The sequence below is a fragment of the Cherax quadricarinatus genome, chromosome 8 (assembly GCF_038502225.1).
Source record: "Cherax quadricarinatus isolate ZL_2023a chromosome 8, ASM3850222v1, whole genome shotgun sequence".
In the NCBI taxonomy this organism is placed as follows: Eukaryota; Metazoa; Arthropoda; class Malacostraca; order Decapoda; family Parastacidae; genus Cherax; species Cherax quadricarinatus.
The window spans coordinates 55823893-55840769 of NC_091299.1; the positions used below are offsets into that span (position 1 = coordinate 55823893).

The following is a 16877-nucleotide window of genomic DNA, read 5'->3' on the forward strand; positions in this document are numbered from 1 at the left end:
GATTGTGGTTAATGGGACACACAACATTTCTGCTCCCTCTCTAAGGACCCACGGGGAGATGCTGTCCGGTCCCATTGCCTTTGAGGTTTCATGGTCACTTAGCAGCTTCTTCACCTCCTCCTCAGTTGTGTGTATGTCATCCAGCACTTGTTGGTGTATTCCCTGTTGGTGTCCCCCTCTGGCCTGTCTTCCCAGAGTCCTTCCTGTCTCCACTGTGAATACTTCGTTAAATCTCTTTTTGAGCTCCTCACATGCCTCTTGATAATTTCGTGTGAGTTCCCCACCTTCTTTCCTCAGCCTGATCACCTGGTCTTTGACTGGTGTCTTTCTCCTAATGTGGCTCTACAGCAGTTTTGGATCCGAATTGACTTTTGATGCTATGTCGTTTTCATACTGTTGCTGGGCCTCCCTCCTTATCTGTGCATACCCGTTTCTGGCTCTTCGACTGATCTCATTATTTTCCTGGGTCCTTTGCCTTTTGTACCTCTTCCATTCTCTAATGCACTTAGTTTTTGCCTCCCTACACCTTTGGGTAAACCAAAGACTCACTTTGGTCTTCCCATTAATTCTGTTGCCCTTTGGAACGAACCTTTCCTCTGCCTCCTTGCATTTTGTTGTTACATATTCCATCATTTTGTTTACTGACTTTCCTACCAGTTCTCTGTCCCACTGAACCTCCCACAAGAAGTTTCTCATACCTGAGTAGTCCCCCCTTTTATAGTTTGCCTTTCCCAATCGACTCCTGTTACCCTCTCCATTTGCAGCTCTGCTATGTAATCCGAACTCAGAACCACGTGATCACTAGCTCCAAGTGGCCTATCATATGTGATGTCCTCAATGTCTGAACTGCTCAGGGTGAACATAAGGTCCAGTCTTGCTTGTTCATCCTCCCCTCCCTCTCTGGTATTGACCCTGACATGTCGATGCATGCGGTTTTCCAGTACCATCATCTTGGCTCTCCATGCGTCAGAACCCCGGTGAGGCTCCAGGTTTTCCCAGTCGATCTTCCTATGGTTGAAATCACCCATAACCAGTAACTTTGCTCTGCACGATTGAGCTCTTCGTGCCGCCTCAGCCAGTGTGTCTACCATTGCCCTGTTGTTCTATTCACATTCCTCTCTTAGCCTCCGGCAGTTCTGTGGTGGGTTATATATCACAGCAATGACTACCTTAAGTTCCCCAGACTGAATTGTAGCTACTTTGTAGTCCCTTTCTCCAGTGTCGCCCATGCCTTCCATTTCATCAAAACCCCATCGTTTTTTATGAGTAGTGCAACTCCTCCTCCCCCTCTGCTCCTTTTATCTTTCCTCAGGATCTGATATCCCGGTGGGAGGACTGCATCTGTTATTGTCTCGGTGAGTCTCGTTTCTGTGACTGCTATGATGTCTGGGACTTCTCATTGATTCTTTCATGCCACTCCTCGTATTTATATGCTAATCTATCTGCGTTCGTGTACCACACCTTCAACTTCTTATCTATCATGGTGGTCCTGGGAAAATATTGGGGTTGGGGGAGCACGAGCCCTGGAGGGGGCCTATCGGGGTTTGCAGTGTGGGTGGGGTTTGTGATGGGGGTAAGGGCAGAGTGCCCGTGGGGAGCTGCTGTAGGGGTGGGGTTTATGATGTGGGGGTGGGGGGAGAGGAAATAGTGTGTGGGATTTGGCTTAGATTGTTCAGTTGCATTGGTGTTGTTGCAGCTTGGGTAGGGTTTGTGATGGGGGTTGGAGGCAGAGTGCCCATAGGGGGCTGCTGTAGAAAGGGGGGTTTGTGATGTGGGGGTGTGGGCAGAGGGAACAGTGTGTGGGGTTTTGGTTGAGATTGGTCAGTTGCTTTGGGGTTGTCGTGGTCTGAGTTCTTCTTTGGGTATTTCTGTAAGGTGTGTTTGCCCTTTCACCTGAGTCTGGGTTCTGCTCATCTTCATCAGTGCATCTCGTTTCTCCTTACATCTTTGTACCCTCTCTCTCAGAATCCTCCTTTCTTCTTGTGTTCTGTTGCAATCGAGGTACACTCTCCTTTACTCTGGATTGTCCCTCAGTCATACTTTCTCCTGCAGGATCCTGGTTCGAGCTGATTCTGCCTTGAAAATTACTTTGGCAAGCCGTTTGCTTCCACTCGAAAACCACCCAATTCTCCGAAAAAATTGTCACCTGGATCATGTCTCCCTCACCTATTGCTTTCATGATACCTTCGATCACTGTCTTCTGGTTTTTTTCATCACAGGTTTTCCCTTCGACTTCTCAGAGCCCGTAGACAAACACTGACCTCTCCATCTCCTCCTCCCACTGTGTCTCCCTTTGTATCCTCTTAGGTGTTTTAGTTCCTTCCATCGAAACGTGTGTATGTGTGTGTGTGTGTGTGTGTGTGTGTGTGTGTGTGTGTGTGTGTGTGTGTGTGTGTGTGTGTGTGTGTGTGTGTGTGTGTTTGTGTGTGTGTGTGTGTGTGTGTGTGTGTGTGTGTGTGTGTGTATGTGTGTTTGTGTGTGTTTGTGTGTGTGGGGGGTTTGTATTTGTTTGTGTGTGTGGGCGTTTGTATGTGTGTGTATGTGTATGTGTGTGTGTGCATATGTATATGTGAGTGTGTGTGTGTGTGTGTCTGTGTGTGTTTGCGTGTCTGTGTTTTTTTTTCTGTGTTAGTATTAATCTTTCTGTGTGTATTTCTATACTGCGTGAAGATTTCAAAACCTGAAGATAATATTAGATGTTTCGGTGACAAATCAGTCAATATTATTTTTATCAAAATATTTCTGTAAAACTTACTAATCGTGAATGTCTTCTTTCTTCAGATGTGTGAACAGTCGTGTGAGACAGTCTGTGACACTCTCCAGGGAAGTGTCCTTAATCAGTGGAATAATATATATGAAAATGATGGGAATGTCTTGATCCTCTGGAGATATGTCTTCCTTGTTGCTTTATTGATCATTATATGTTTACTGTTCATATACCAAGAGGCAGTAATACACTGGAAACCTCTCACGCTTCATATTTACTGTTTACATACCAAGAGGCAGTAATACACTGGAAACCTCTCACGCTTCATGTTTACTGTTTACATACCAAGAGGCAGTAACACACTGGAAACCTCTCACGCTTCATATTTACTGTTTACATACCAAGAGGCAGTAATACACTGGAAACCTCTCACGCTTCATGTTTACTGTTTACATACCAAGAGGCAGTAACACACTGGAAACCTCTCACGCTTCATATTTACTGTTTACATACCAAGAGGCAGTAACACACTGGAAACCTCTCACGCTTCATGTTTACTGTTTACATACCAAGAGGCAGTAACACACTGGAAACCTCTCACGCTTCATGTTTACTGTTTACATACCAAGAGGCAGTAACACACTGGAAACCTCTCACGCTTCATGTTTACTGTTTACATACCAAGAGGCAGTAACACACTGGAAACCTCTCACGCTTCATGTTTACTGTTTACATACCAAGAGGCAGTAACACACTGGAAACCTCTCACGCTTCATATTTACTGTTTACATACCAAGAGGCAGTAATACACTGGAAACCTCTCACGCTTCATAACGGGATTTTTCTTTAAAATGTGTTAAAAAATTTTGTTATAATAATTTTTTTGGCCTCATTCAAAAAAATTATGTTAAGCTTTCATATAAATATCATAAACTGTTTGTGTAATGCATTCTTGCTCATGCTTTTATTGAAGAAATAAATCTTGCAAATATCCAGTGTCATTTTGAATTAAATCAATATACCTAAATTACATCAACACAGTAAGTTTTGTCGTAATTAATGTACTCTTCTATCATGTGCCAACACTAACTGTTTGATTGATCAGGGCTGCTTTTTCCTCAGTCTGACATGTGTGCTGATATTACAAAAAGAGTCACCAAAATATATGAAAGAGTAAGCAGAAATTATAACATAAGAAGCTACAGTTCATCATATCAGGAGGATAGATTACCTGGAGGTTACCTGGAGGTTACCTGGAGGTTACCTGGAGGTTACCTGGAGGTTACCTGGAGGTTACCTGGAGGTTATTCCGGGGATCAACGCCCCCGCGGCCCGGTCCATGACCAGGCCTCCCAGGTTAGGTAATGTTTCTCAGGAAACAGGACAAGTGTTTCCTGACGCGGGTCTTAGTTATATGATGACCCGCAGCTCGAGCTTTTGGTCATCTGACAGAGACCTTCCGTTAGCTGACCTGTCAACCCCTTTAAAAAATTATGGTTATGATTTTAATCATTTAGAATATGTCAGGAGGATAATGATAGAAGTATCTTATTGGTAATGTAAATTTATTAAAATCATAGGCAAGGGAATATATATATTAGGAATTTCAATGCTTATAATTAAGTTGACTTTCCTCAGATTACAGTTGTATGAAATTGAAAAAGAAAATTATAATCTAGACAATAATTTATTACATATACGAGTATCTCTTATAACCAATGGTTCGTTAATGATTAAACAATTAATAAAACCAACTGGTTTATGTTAACAGATACCACAAGTTGTGTTAATATTGCTAGAATTACCAACAATATGTTAAATAAAAGAACTCAAATGCGACTAATGCGACATTTTATCATGGCTATACAGTTTTCGCTTGACAAAGTTCCTGGAGAGCGATTCATTGCCACAATAAAATGTTCCATTAGTCGTAATTGTGTTATTTTACCTAACAGATACCACAAAGACGAACAATAAGTTAAATATACTTCCATGTCTCAACAACAAAGGAGTAGATAAAGTACATAGAATCACGGAGGCGATGAGAGTAGACGTCCACCCACACTGTCAGCTATTAAAGTTGTATAGACAAAGCTGCAAGGTAACCACCGCCTACAAGAGTGCCAGAGATATACACTGATAACACCACCAATAATATCAAGTGAGTGTAAGTATTCGATGAGCGTTGATTATATACAAAGTGATCTGAGTTCAGTGACTTCTGCTGTATCTGCCTGGAAGATACAGGCAGCATTTGCTTACCTTATGTTACGTGATCACATATGTGTTGTAAAGTATTATATAACATCACATAAAGTAGCCTAGTATTAAATAGGATCAGATTCATGTCACCAGACAAATAATTAGTCTGTAGTAATGATAAAGTAATGCAGGAGGCAGAGTGGACACAGTGTTCCTCCGAACTCAAACTCTATTATTAGTAACAATTGAAAAATATATTATCTAGGAAATAATAATAATAATAATAATAATAATAATAATAATAATAATAATAATAATAATAATAATAATAATAATAATAATAATAATAACTAAGTTTAACCTGGACTGTGGTTAGGTAATTAGTTCATACACTACCACTCGGTGCTCTCTGTTCTCACGTGCATCGACACCATGCCTAGCCCTTTTAGGGTAGAGAAGGTGCCTGAGCCAGAGCTTGCAGCTCACAAGACTGTCATTCCTATTAACCCCCTTGGGGCGGGGATGGCAGACTTAGGTCTCAGACACTCCCTAAAGAGGGAGCCAAGGCCGGGCCACCACTTGCAAAAAAGGCCCGGGCCGGGAGAATACCGGCGAATCTTTAATAATAATAATAATAATAATAATAATAATAACTTCTCACATGTCTATGAGATATTTCTTTAATAATTTGGAGAATTTGTGATGAAAGCTTGTAAATCTGCAGTTAGAAGCAAGGGCTGCTGTATTTTCCGGTATCCATAATTATTAAACACATAGTGTGAGGGAAAAGTTCAATAGATAGGAGTAGCGAGGGAGTGTATAGTAACAATAGTTTCATTGCCGGCTACTTGTTAAGGTAGGGTAAGTCCAGCTCCCACTATTCCCCCCCCCCCTTTTTCCCCCTCCCCGAAAGTGATAGTTTGATTGCTGGCTGCTTGTTAAGGTAGGGTCACTCTAGCTCCCGTTATCCCTTCCCCTCCCTCTTCCCTCCACCCCCGAAAGGTGACGTGTGGGGCTCCGGTCAAACAGTAAATCACTCGACTCACAGCTCCCAACACTACTGTAAGTACACGCCTGATCATATTTTAGTGGACTTATTGGTTGAAAGCTTCACTTTTGACCAGTTAGTTAGTTTAATATGTTTATTATGCACCCCATACCCATCCTGTGGGCGGTAGTCAAAAGATTACAGAGGTACATAATTGGTCCAGGGACTGGACTCCAAAGTTTTGATAGCTGAGCAAGTTACAAAGGTAATGAACTAGATCTGGTCATAATCATGACCAAGTTACAAAGGTAATGAGCTCCAGGTAGAGCTGGTCACACATAAATAATTGCGAAGGTAATGAATCAAACACATTAATCATGAGAATTTACGAAGGTAATGAGCTCCAGGTAGAGCTGGTCACAATCATGACAAGTTTCAAAGGTAATGAATGATAAACACATTATCACATGATTACAATCATAGACAAATTACAGAGTAATGAGCAGTTAACAAACCAATAATTAACTTAATCCTTTCAGTCTTTATCTATTAAATGTTTTAATAATCACCACATCTTTTAGGTATTGTACTTATCATGGAGAGTGATTTCCTAAGCAGTGGGTAATCTGTCTCACTTTACAGCTTGGAATGACAGAGAGGGTCACCTGCCAACCAACGAGAAGAATAGAAAGAGACAGACTAACGTCCTGAGACGTCCCATGTTTAGTCTACTTACCTGCTATGTAAACCAACACAGGACCTAACCCCTCATCATAGAAGTGGTAACGAACATGTTTTCCTGTCATCTGAAGTAATTACACACGGCTATACTCTGTGAAGAACGAGCCAGTGGTGGTCACCAACACCTGCAACCCCCCCCCCCACATCAGCAATGGCTACGATTTCAACAACGCTCAGTGTCACCTGACACCCCATTACCACGATATACCTACACAGTGGTCCCTCGTTCGTAATTAATCCGTTCCTGGAGCCGTTACTATAAACGAAATTTACGATTTACGAATCAATTTTCCCCATAAGAAATAATGTAAATACAATTAATCCGTTCCTGACACCCAGAAGTATTAAAACAAAAAAATTTTTAACATGAAATATGCATGTAGTACATAAACAATACAATGGAAAATGATGAATGAAACATTAACAGCATAACACTTACCTTTATTGGAGATTTTTCTTGGTGTATGGGAGACTGGAGGAGGAGAGAGAGTGGATTGTTTATAGTTTGGAAGGGGAATCCCCTTCCATCAACACCTCAGGTACCATTTGCTTTTCTGGGGTTGCTTCTCTTCTCTGTTTCTTAATGCCACTAGGACCACCTTGAGAGTCACTGGAGTCTTGTCTCACAAAATAACTGTGGAGAGAGCTCTGTTTCTAGCGTCTCTTTAACACTTCCCTAAATGGCCCAAGACTTTGTCATGTACATGTTGCCAACCTGGCTTGCAACAACCTTGTTAGGGTGATGTTTCTCCATAAAGCTTTCCATCTTGCCCCACATAGTAAAAATCTCTTTAATTTCTGAAGAAGGCACCTTCTTCCATCTCTCTTCCTCCTCCTCTGCAGCAAGATTCTGAGCTGCGATGTGTTGCTCTTCCTGCTGAAGCTCTTGCAGCTCCTCAGTGGTGAGCTCTTCATTGTGGTCTTCCACCAATTCTTCCACATCCTCCAAACTCACATCCAACTCCATGGAACTCCCCAGTGCCACAATTGATTTTACAACAGACATAGGCTCATTAGGGTCAGTCCCAAATTCTTCAAAATCCCTCTTGTCGACACAATCTGGCCACAATTTTCTCCAGGCAGAGTTCAAAGTCCTGGTAGTCACTCCCTTCCAAGCCATACCTATAAGGGTTATGCAGTGGAGGATGCTGAAGTGTTCTCTCCAAAATTCCCTTAGGGTCAAGTGAGTGTCTGTGGTCACAGTCAAGCACCTGTGAAACATTGCTTTTGTGTAGAGTTTTTTAAAGTTTGCAATAACCTGCTGGTCCATGGGTTGGTGGAGAGGAGTGGTATTCGGGGGCAAGAACTTTACTGTGATGAACCCAAACTCCTCGAAAATTAGGTCATCCAAGTTTGGAGGATGAGCAGGTGCATTGTCCATTACTAGCAGGCACTTGAGATGCAATTTCTTTTCCAGGAGATACTCCTTCACACTAGGGCCAAACACTTCATTGAACCACTCGACGAAAATTTCCCTCGTGACCCATGCCTTACTATTAAATTTCCAAAACATACACAATTTACTCTTCATAACATTGTTTTTCCTGAACACTCTGGGATTTTCAGAATGGTACACTAGTACCAGCTTCACTTTGAAATCCCCACTAGCATTAGCACAGAACATTAGCATCAGCCTGTCTTTCATAGGCTTGTGTCCTGGCATTGCCTTTTCCTCTTGTGTAATGAAGGTCCTCTTTGGCATTTTCTTCCAAAAGAGGCCTATTACGTCACAATTGAACACTTGTTCAGGTTTCAGTCCTTCAGCCTCTATGTACTCCTGGAATTCATGCACATATTTTTCAGCCGCCTTGTGGTCCGAACTGGCAGCCTCACCATGCCTTACCACACTGTGTATGCCAGTACGGTTCTTAAATCTCTCAAACCAGCCTTTGCTGGCCTTAAATTCACTCACTTCACCACTATTTGCAGGCAATTTCTTTACCAAATCTTCATGCAACTGCCTAGCCTTTTCACAAATAAACGAAGTCATAAGAGTATTTCCTGCTAATTGTTTCTCATTTATCCACACCAATAATAACTTTTCAACCTCTTCCAGTACTGGTGATCTCATTTTTGTCAGCATAGTTACTCCCTTTGCAACAACAGCATCCTTTATTTCATTTTTCTTGGCCACTATGGAACATAAGGTTGTGTAGGGTTTCTTATACATCCTGGACAGTTCGGCCACACTTGTACCACTTTCATATTGTTCAATGATGGTTTTCTTAAATTCAATCGTATTTCTCACCTTCTTTACCACAGGCTTGGCACTAGGAGCTTTCTTTGGAGCCATGGTAGCTTATTTAGTACTTGCAAGCACTAAAATAAATGGAATATTATAAAATATTTCGCTGGAGCACGTGAGGGGACCTTCGCTCACTGGTAAACAATGCCAGACTGTCTGCCGCCCTGGCTCACGCCATGGGTACACGTCCCGGACGAACTACGACTCGCGAGTCAACCTATGAAAAGCGAGTCCATGTTTATACGAAAATACCTCTATGACTGGCGAATTTTAATATTGCCAGGAACTACGAAAAGCTGGGGACCACTGTATTAGCGTTGAGTTCAAATGTAATTTTTTTCATTTTATTTTTCATTTTTCTTTTAATTAGGATACCCATTCATGTTTTATTGTTTTTCATTTTCCGTTTCTAAATAATAAAGTGTTTATCGTTGTCTGTTATTATTTCTTTTTCTATTCATTAATTTTCCTGAGGAGGAGCCAGCCTTGGTAATACTGACTGAAGTTTTTACAGGGCTGAGTAAGCCTTCACACATAGACACACACACACATACACACACACACACATACACACACCACACACACACATAGACACCACACACACACACACACACACACACACACACACGCGCCAGTGTAGTGGGTCACAAGCGCCAGGCTCCGAGAATCTTAGTGCTTTTAGGGCGTGTTTTAGCAGCTAGAAGCAAACAGTGTTAGTGACAACGTCAGTGAACAACCCTACAAGTGATAACCAATATATTAGCAAAAATAAATAAAGTAAAGGCGAGGGAAAGCCTGAAATTATACAACAAAATTTCAAAGTGCCAGTTCGTTGAGGCCTAGTTGGCACCTGTTGCCACATTGTTACACATATACAAAGTACAAAGCGAGTGACTAAGAAAAAGACCAAATAGAATTAAGAGGGTGGCTAACGACAAAATGTGATGTAGCACACAGCGTGAACAAGCTAGCCAGAAAGGGGATATATATATATATACATTCAATACGTAAATATAAGCAGAGGTGGTGGCAGCAGTAGGCCTGAGGTAGCAGCCGCCGCCATAACAGGTTGGTGTCATCACAAATAAGTAGTGTACTTACCAAAAGTGAAGTGTAAATTATAAAAGTAGCAGTATACAAGTGATAAGTGTGGTAAATGAGGACTCAAAAGGGCAACGAGATAAGAATAGCGAAGAAGCCAGTGGAGGAAGGGCGAGGTGCACGAGTCATCGTACAGCAAGCATCGTACAGCAAGCATCGTACATCAGGCACCTGGATGGACGTCCCCTCTGACCAGTAACGTACAAATCACCTGTTTTGTGGTTGGGGGGAAGTCTGAGTGATAGCCAGGCCCTGCGGTCACTGGTAACTCGCTATCTAAACCCTGCTCCAGAGCGATTATCATGACTTGCTAACACACGCTAGTATTATAATTATTAGAACTACTCTCAGTGTTAATGGTATCTCATTAGTATTACCGATACACAGAAGTGAATTGTATTTTCTGGGACATATAAACAACTGACGTGCTCACACACACACACACGCACACAACATACACTCCAGGGCCAGGGAGCTGGGTCTCGACCCTGAAACCACAACTAGGTGAGTACACAGCTGATACTTGGAATTTGACCGCCTCCCCCATAGACCTTTCACCCCCTCTTACCTTTCCCTCCCTCGCATTTCTTTCTCCCTCTCATGCCTCTTTCCCTCCCGTCCCCCCTCACCCTCCTCCACTCCTCTCTCTCTCTCTCTCTCTCTCTCTCTCTCTCTCTCTCTCTCTCTCTCTCTCTCTCTCTCTCTCTCTCTCTCTCTCTCTCCTCTCTCTCTCTCTCTCTCTCTCTCTCTCCCTCTCTCTCTCTCTCTCTCTCTCTCTCTCTCTCTCTCTCTCTCTCTCTCTCTCTCCCTCTCTCTCTCTCCTCTCTCTCTCTCCCTCTCTCTCTCTCTCTCTCTCTCTCTCTCTCTCTCCCTCTCTCCCTCCCTCTCCTCTCCCTCCCTCCTCCCTCTCTCCCCTCTCTCTCTCCTCCTCTCCCTCCCTCCCCCTCTCTCTCTCTCCTCTCCCTCTCTCCCTCTCCCCTCTCTCCTCTCCCTCTCCTCCCTCTCCTCTCTCCCTCCCTCTTTCTCCCCTCTCCTCTCCTCTCCCTCCTCTCTCCTCTCCTCCCTCTCCTCCATCTCCCTCTCCCCTCCTCTCCCTCTCCTCCTCTCCCTCTCCTCCCTCTCCCTCCTCCTCTCTCCTCTGCCTCCCTCCTCTCCTCTCTCCCCCTCTCTCTCTCCCCCTCTCTCTCTCTCCCTCTCTCTCTCTCCCTCTCTCTCTCTCTCTCTCTCTCTCTCTCTCTCTCTCTCTCTCTCCCTCTCTCTCTCTCTCTCTCTCCCTCTCTCTCTCCCTCTCTCTCTCTCTCTCTCTCTCTCTCTCTCTCTCTCTCTCTCTCTCTCTCTCTCTCTCTCTCTCTCTCTCTCTCTCTCTCTCTCTCTCTAGCCTCTTTCCCTCCCGTTCCCCTCACCCACTCTCTCTCTCTCTCTCTCTCTCTCTCTCTCTCTCTCTCTCTCTCTCTCTCTCTCTCTCTCTCTCTCTCTCTCTCTCTCCCTCTCTCTCTCTCTCTCTCTCTCTCTCCCTCTCTCTCTCTCCCTCTCTCTCTCTCTCTCTCTCTCTCTCTTTCTCTCTCTCTCTCCCTCTCTCCCTCTCTCTCTCTCTCTCTCCTCCCCTCCTCTCTCCGTCTCTCCCTCTCTCTCTCTCCTCGCTCCCTGTCCCCCTCTCTCTCTCTCCCTCCCTCTCCCTCCCTCCTCCCTCTCTCCCTCTCCTCTCCCTCTCCCTCCTTTCTCCCTCCTCCCTCTCTCTCCTCTCTCCCTCCCTCCTCCTCTCCCTCCCTCCCTCTCTCCCCTCCTCCCTCTCTCCTCTCTCTCCCTCCCCTCTCTCTCCCCTCTCTCTCTCCCTCTCTCTCTCTCCCTCTCTCTCTCTCTCTCTCTCTCTCCTCTCTCTCTCTCCCTCTCTCTCTCTCCCTCTCTCTCTCTCTCTCTCCCTCTCTCTCTCTCTCTCTCCCTCTCTCTCTCTCCCTCTCTCTCTCTCTCTCTCTCTCTCCCTCACCCCCCATACTCCCTCCTCTCTCTCCCCTCTTTCTACTTTCCTTTCTCTCCTCCTCTCCCTCCCTCTTTCTCTATCTTTCTCTCCCCCTCCCTACACCCCTCCTCCCTAGCCTTCTGTCTGTGGTAATATGGGTGGCCTTAGAGGACGGAAAACCAGAGATCTGGTAGACGAACCAGGAGGAAAGACTGGGAGTTAGAGCTCCAAAAAGGGAGGAAGAGTGGGGAAGGAAGATAGTAGAGCTTGGTAAGAAAATGGAGGAGCGGATAGCTGAAGAGTGCAGGAAGTGGGAAGTACAGGTCTTAGCAGCAGAAGCTAGGGATACAGTGCTTAGAAGAGAAACTGCAAAGCGTGAAACAGATTAGAGAGACAAATGACAATTCAGATGTGACATCAGGAAATTCAAAGTCAGGCGCAGACAAGGGGATGGTAGCAACAAGGCAGACATGCCGCCTGCAGAAGGCCCTATCAGACCCACGTGGGGTTAGGGGCCCAAAGGGGAAACGAACGCGAGCACACTAAGATCAAAACGACAGGTCCGAGGACAATGAAGGTATGCTATATGCAGAGATTCTAACAGCCAACTGCAGTAGCAAGGGACAGCTGATCAGGAAAGACAGTTCACTGAGAATAGAAGTTTCAGATATGACAGGGACTGAAGGCAAGAACATGTCAATGGAAGGAAATAAAATGCCTCAGAGGACACAGATGGAGACTCAGTGGGAGGAGGAAAGGGCGAGGTCAGTTTTTGTGTATGGGCTCCAAGAAGCCAAGGGGGCCAACTTTGAAGAAATAAAACAGGAGGAGAAAAAAATGATTGAAGGCATTATGAAAACAATAGGGGAGGGCAATATGACCCAGGTGACAAATTTTCAGAGAATTGGGTGGTTTGCGAGTGGAAGGATACGGCCTGTCAGAGTAACTTTCAAGGAAGAATCAGTTCGAACCAGGATTCTGCAAGAGAAAGCAAGACTGAGGGACAAAGAGGGGTACCAGAGAGTATACCTCGACCGCGACAGAACACAAGAAGAAAGGACTACACTGAAAGAGAGGGTACAGAGACGCAAGGAGGAACGGGAAGCAATGAAAATGAGCAGGACCCAGACACAGGAGGAAGGGCAAACACACCCCACAGAATCTCCCACCAAAAGACTCCACCCGCGACATTCCCAACGCAACTGAGCAACCTATACTACAACCCACTCACTGTTCCCTCTACCACCAACCCCCATATCACAAACCTCACCCCAACAGCTGTCCCTTATGGGCATTCTGACCCCACCCCCATCAACACAAACCCCACCTACACCACAGCCCCATATAGGCCCCCACCAAGGCTCTCCCTCCCCCAACCCCAATATTCTTGCATGACCACAATGATAGAAAAGAAACAAGGTTTGGTACACAAACGCGGATGGAATAACGAATAAACATGAGGAGTGGAATGAAAGAATCAGTGAAAAATCCCCAGACATCATAGCAGTCACAGAAACAAAACTCGCTGAGACAATAACAGACACAATCTTCCCAACAGGATATCAGATCCTGAGGAAAGATAGAAGGAGTAGAGGGGGAGGAGGGGTTGCACTGCTCATAAAACACCGATGGGGATTTGAGGAAATGGAAGGCATGGACATGATTGGAGAAAGAGACTACATTGTAGGTACAATTCAGTCCGGAGAACATAAAGTAGTCATTGGAGTGATGTATAACCCACCACAGAACTGCAGGAGGCCAAGAGAGGAGTACGAAGAAAACAACAGGGTGATGGTGGACACACTGGCTGAGGTGGCAAGAAGAGCTCACTCGAGCAGAGCAAAGTTACTGGTAATGGGCGATTTCAACCACAGGGAGATCGACTGGGAAAACCTGGAGCCACATGGGGGTCCCGAAACATGGAGAGCCAAGATGATGGATGTGGTACTTGAAAACCTCATGCATCAACATGTCAGGGACACAACCAGAGAGAGAGGGGAGGATGAGCCAGCAAGACTGGATCTTGTGTTCACCCTGAGCAGTTCGGACATTGAGGACATCACTTACGAGAGGCCCCTTGGAGCTAGCGATCATGTGGTGCTGAGTTTTGACTATATAGTAGAGTTACAAGTGGAGAAGGTAACAGGAACTGAAGGGGTCAGGCCAAACTATAAAAGGGGGGACTACACAGGTATGAGAAACTTCCTGCAGGAGGTTCAGTGGGACAGAGAAATGGTAGGAAAATCAGTAAACGAGATGATGGAATATGTGGCAACAAAGTGCAAGGAGGCAGAGGAAAGTTTTGTTCCCAAGGGAAACAGAAATAATAGGAAGACCAAAACGAGTCCTTGGTTTACCCGAAGGTGTAGGGAGGCAAAAACTAAGTGCAACAGAGAATGGAAAAGGTACAGGAGGCATAGGACCCAGGAAAACAAGGAGATTAGTAGAAGAGCCAGAAACGAGTATGCACAGATAAGGAGGGAGGCCCAGCGACAGTATGAAAACGACATAGCATCGAAAGTCAAATCTGACCCGAAACTGTTGTATAGCCACATTAGGAGGAAGACAACAGTCAAGGACCAGGTGATAAGGCTGAGGAAAGAAGGTGGAGAACTCACAAGAAACGATCAAGAGGTATGTGAGGAGCTCAACGCGAGATTTAAGGAAGTATTTACAGTAGAGACAGGAAGGACTCTGGGGGGACAGACCAGATGGGGACACCAGCAAGGAATACACCAACAAGTGTTGGACGACATACATACAGATGAGGAGGAGGTGAAGAAACTGCTATGGGACATCGATACCTCAAAGGCAATGGGACCGGACAACATCTCCCCGTGGGTCCTTAGAGAGGGAGCAGATATGTTGTGCGTGCCACTTGCCACAATCTTCAACACATCCCTGGAAACTGGGCAACTACCTGAGGTATGGAAGACGGCAAATGTAGTTCCCATTTATAAAAAAGGAGACAGAAAAGAGGCACTAAACTATAGACCTGTGTCATTGACGTGTATAGTATGCAAAATTATGGAGAAGATTGTCAGGAGGAGAGTGGTGGAGCACCTGGAACGGAACAGGAGTATAAATGCCAACCAGCACGGATTCACGGAAGGCAAATCCTGTGTCACAAACCTTCTGGAGTTTTACGATAAAATAACAGAAGTAAGACAAGAGAGAGAGGGGTGGGTTGATTGCATCTTCTTGGACTGCAAGAAGGCCTTTGACACAGTTCCTCACAAGAGATTAGTGCAGAAGCTAAAGCATCAGGCGCATATAACAGGAAGGGCACTGCAATGGATCAGAGAATACCTGACAGGGAGGCAACAACGAGTCATTGTACGTAATGATGTATCACAGTGGGCACCTGTGACGAGCGGGGTCCCACAGGGGTCGGTCCTAGGACCAGTGCTATTTTTGGTATATGTGAACGACATGACGGAAGGGTTGGATTCAGAATTGTCCCTGTTTGCAGATGATGTGAAGTTAATGAGGAGAATTAAATCTGATGAAGACCAGGCAGGACTTCAAAGAGACCTGGACAGACTGGACACCTGGTCCAGCAAATGGCTTCTCGAATTTAATCCTGCCAAATGCAAAGTCATGAAGATAGGGGAAGGGCACAGAAGACCACAGACAGAGTATAGGCTAGGTGGCCAAAGACTGCAAACCTCACTCAAGGAGAAAGATCTTGGGGTGAGTATAACACCGAGCATGTCTCCGGAAGCACACATCAATCAGATAACTGCTGCAGCATATGGGCGCCTGGCAAACCTGAGAACAGCATTCCGATACCTTAGTAAGGAATCATTCAAGACACTGTACACCGTGTATGTCAGGCCCATACTGGAGTATGCAGCACCTGTTTGGAACCCGCACTTGATAAAGCACGTCAAGAAACTAGAGAAAGTACAAAGGTTTGCGACAAGGTTAGTTCCAGAGCTAAGGGGAATGTCCTATGAAGAAAGATTAAGGGAAATCGGCCTGACGACACTGGAGGACAGGAGGGTCAGGGGAGACATGATAACGACATATAAAATACTGCTTGGAATAGACAAGGTGGACAAAGACAGGATGTTCCAGGGAGGGGACACAGAAACAAGAGGCCACAATTGGAAGTTGAAGACACAAATGAGTCAGAGAGATAGTAAGATAAGATAAGATAAGATTTCGTTCGGATTTTTAACCCCGGAGGGTTAGCCACCCAGGATAACCCAAGAAAGTCAGTGCGTCATCGAGGACTGTCTAACTTATTTCCATTGGGGTCCTTAATCTTGTCCCCCAGGATGCGACCCACACCAGTCGACTAACACCCAGGTACCTATTTGCTGCTAGGTGAACAGGACAATAGGTGTAAGGAAACGTGTCGGAATTTCCACCCGCCGGGAATCGAACCCGGGCCCTCCGTGTGTGAAGCGGGAGCTTTAGCCACCAGACCACCGGGCCACAAAACATTGTCCTCCCCGGCGGGGAATCGAACCCCGGTCTCCCGCGTGACAGGCGGGGATACTCACCACTATACTACCGAGGAAGTATTTCTTCAGTCATAGAGTTGTAAGGCAGTGGAATAGCCTAGAAAATGACGTAGTGGAGGCAGGAACCATACACAGTTTTAAGACGAGGTTTGATAAAGCTCATGGAGCGGGGAGAGAGAGGGTCTAGTAGCAACCGGTGAAGAGGCGGGGCCAGGAGCTAGGACTCGACCCCTGCAACCACAAATAGGTGAGTACAAATAGGTGAGTACACACACATACACACACCACACACACACATAGACACCACACACACACACACACACACACACACTCACACCATCATATCACAGCCATCATAAATTATAAATGATAAGGTGACCCCAAGGCAGTAGTGAAGTGCAAATCTTGTGCTGTGATTGACGCATTGTAAATGGGATAAAATTCAGACAGAGAAGAAACTGAAG

At 45.2% G+C, this 16877-nt stretch overlaps 1 protein-coding gene and 1 non-coding gene across 2 annotated transcripts in view; one reads left to right on the forward strand and one right to left on the reverse strand.

Moving 5' to 3' along the window:
* LOC128685517 (uncharacterized) overlaps positions 1 to 3700 on the forward strand; it is a 138057-nt gene extending 134357 nt beyond the window's left edge. Inside the window, exon 6 of the mRNA XM_070083058.1 lies at positions 2782 to 3700. Coding sequence (XP_069939159.1) covers positions 2782 to 2789 — 8 coding nt within the window. The 3' untranslated portion in view covers positions 2790 to 3700. The remainder of the gene's footprint in view (positions 1 to 2781) is intronic.
* Positions 3701 to 16397: 12697 nt separating this feature from the next.
* Positions 16398 to 16469, reverse strand: TRNAD-GUC (transfer RNA aspartic acid (anticodon GUC)). The gene has a single exon. It is a non-coding gene; the product is annotated as a tRNA-Asp (tRNA).
* Positions 16470 to 16877: the final 408 nt, after the last annotated feature.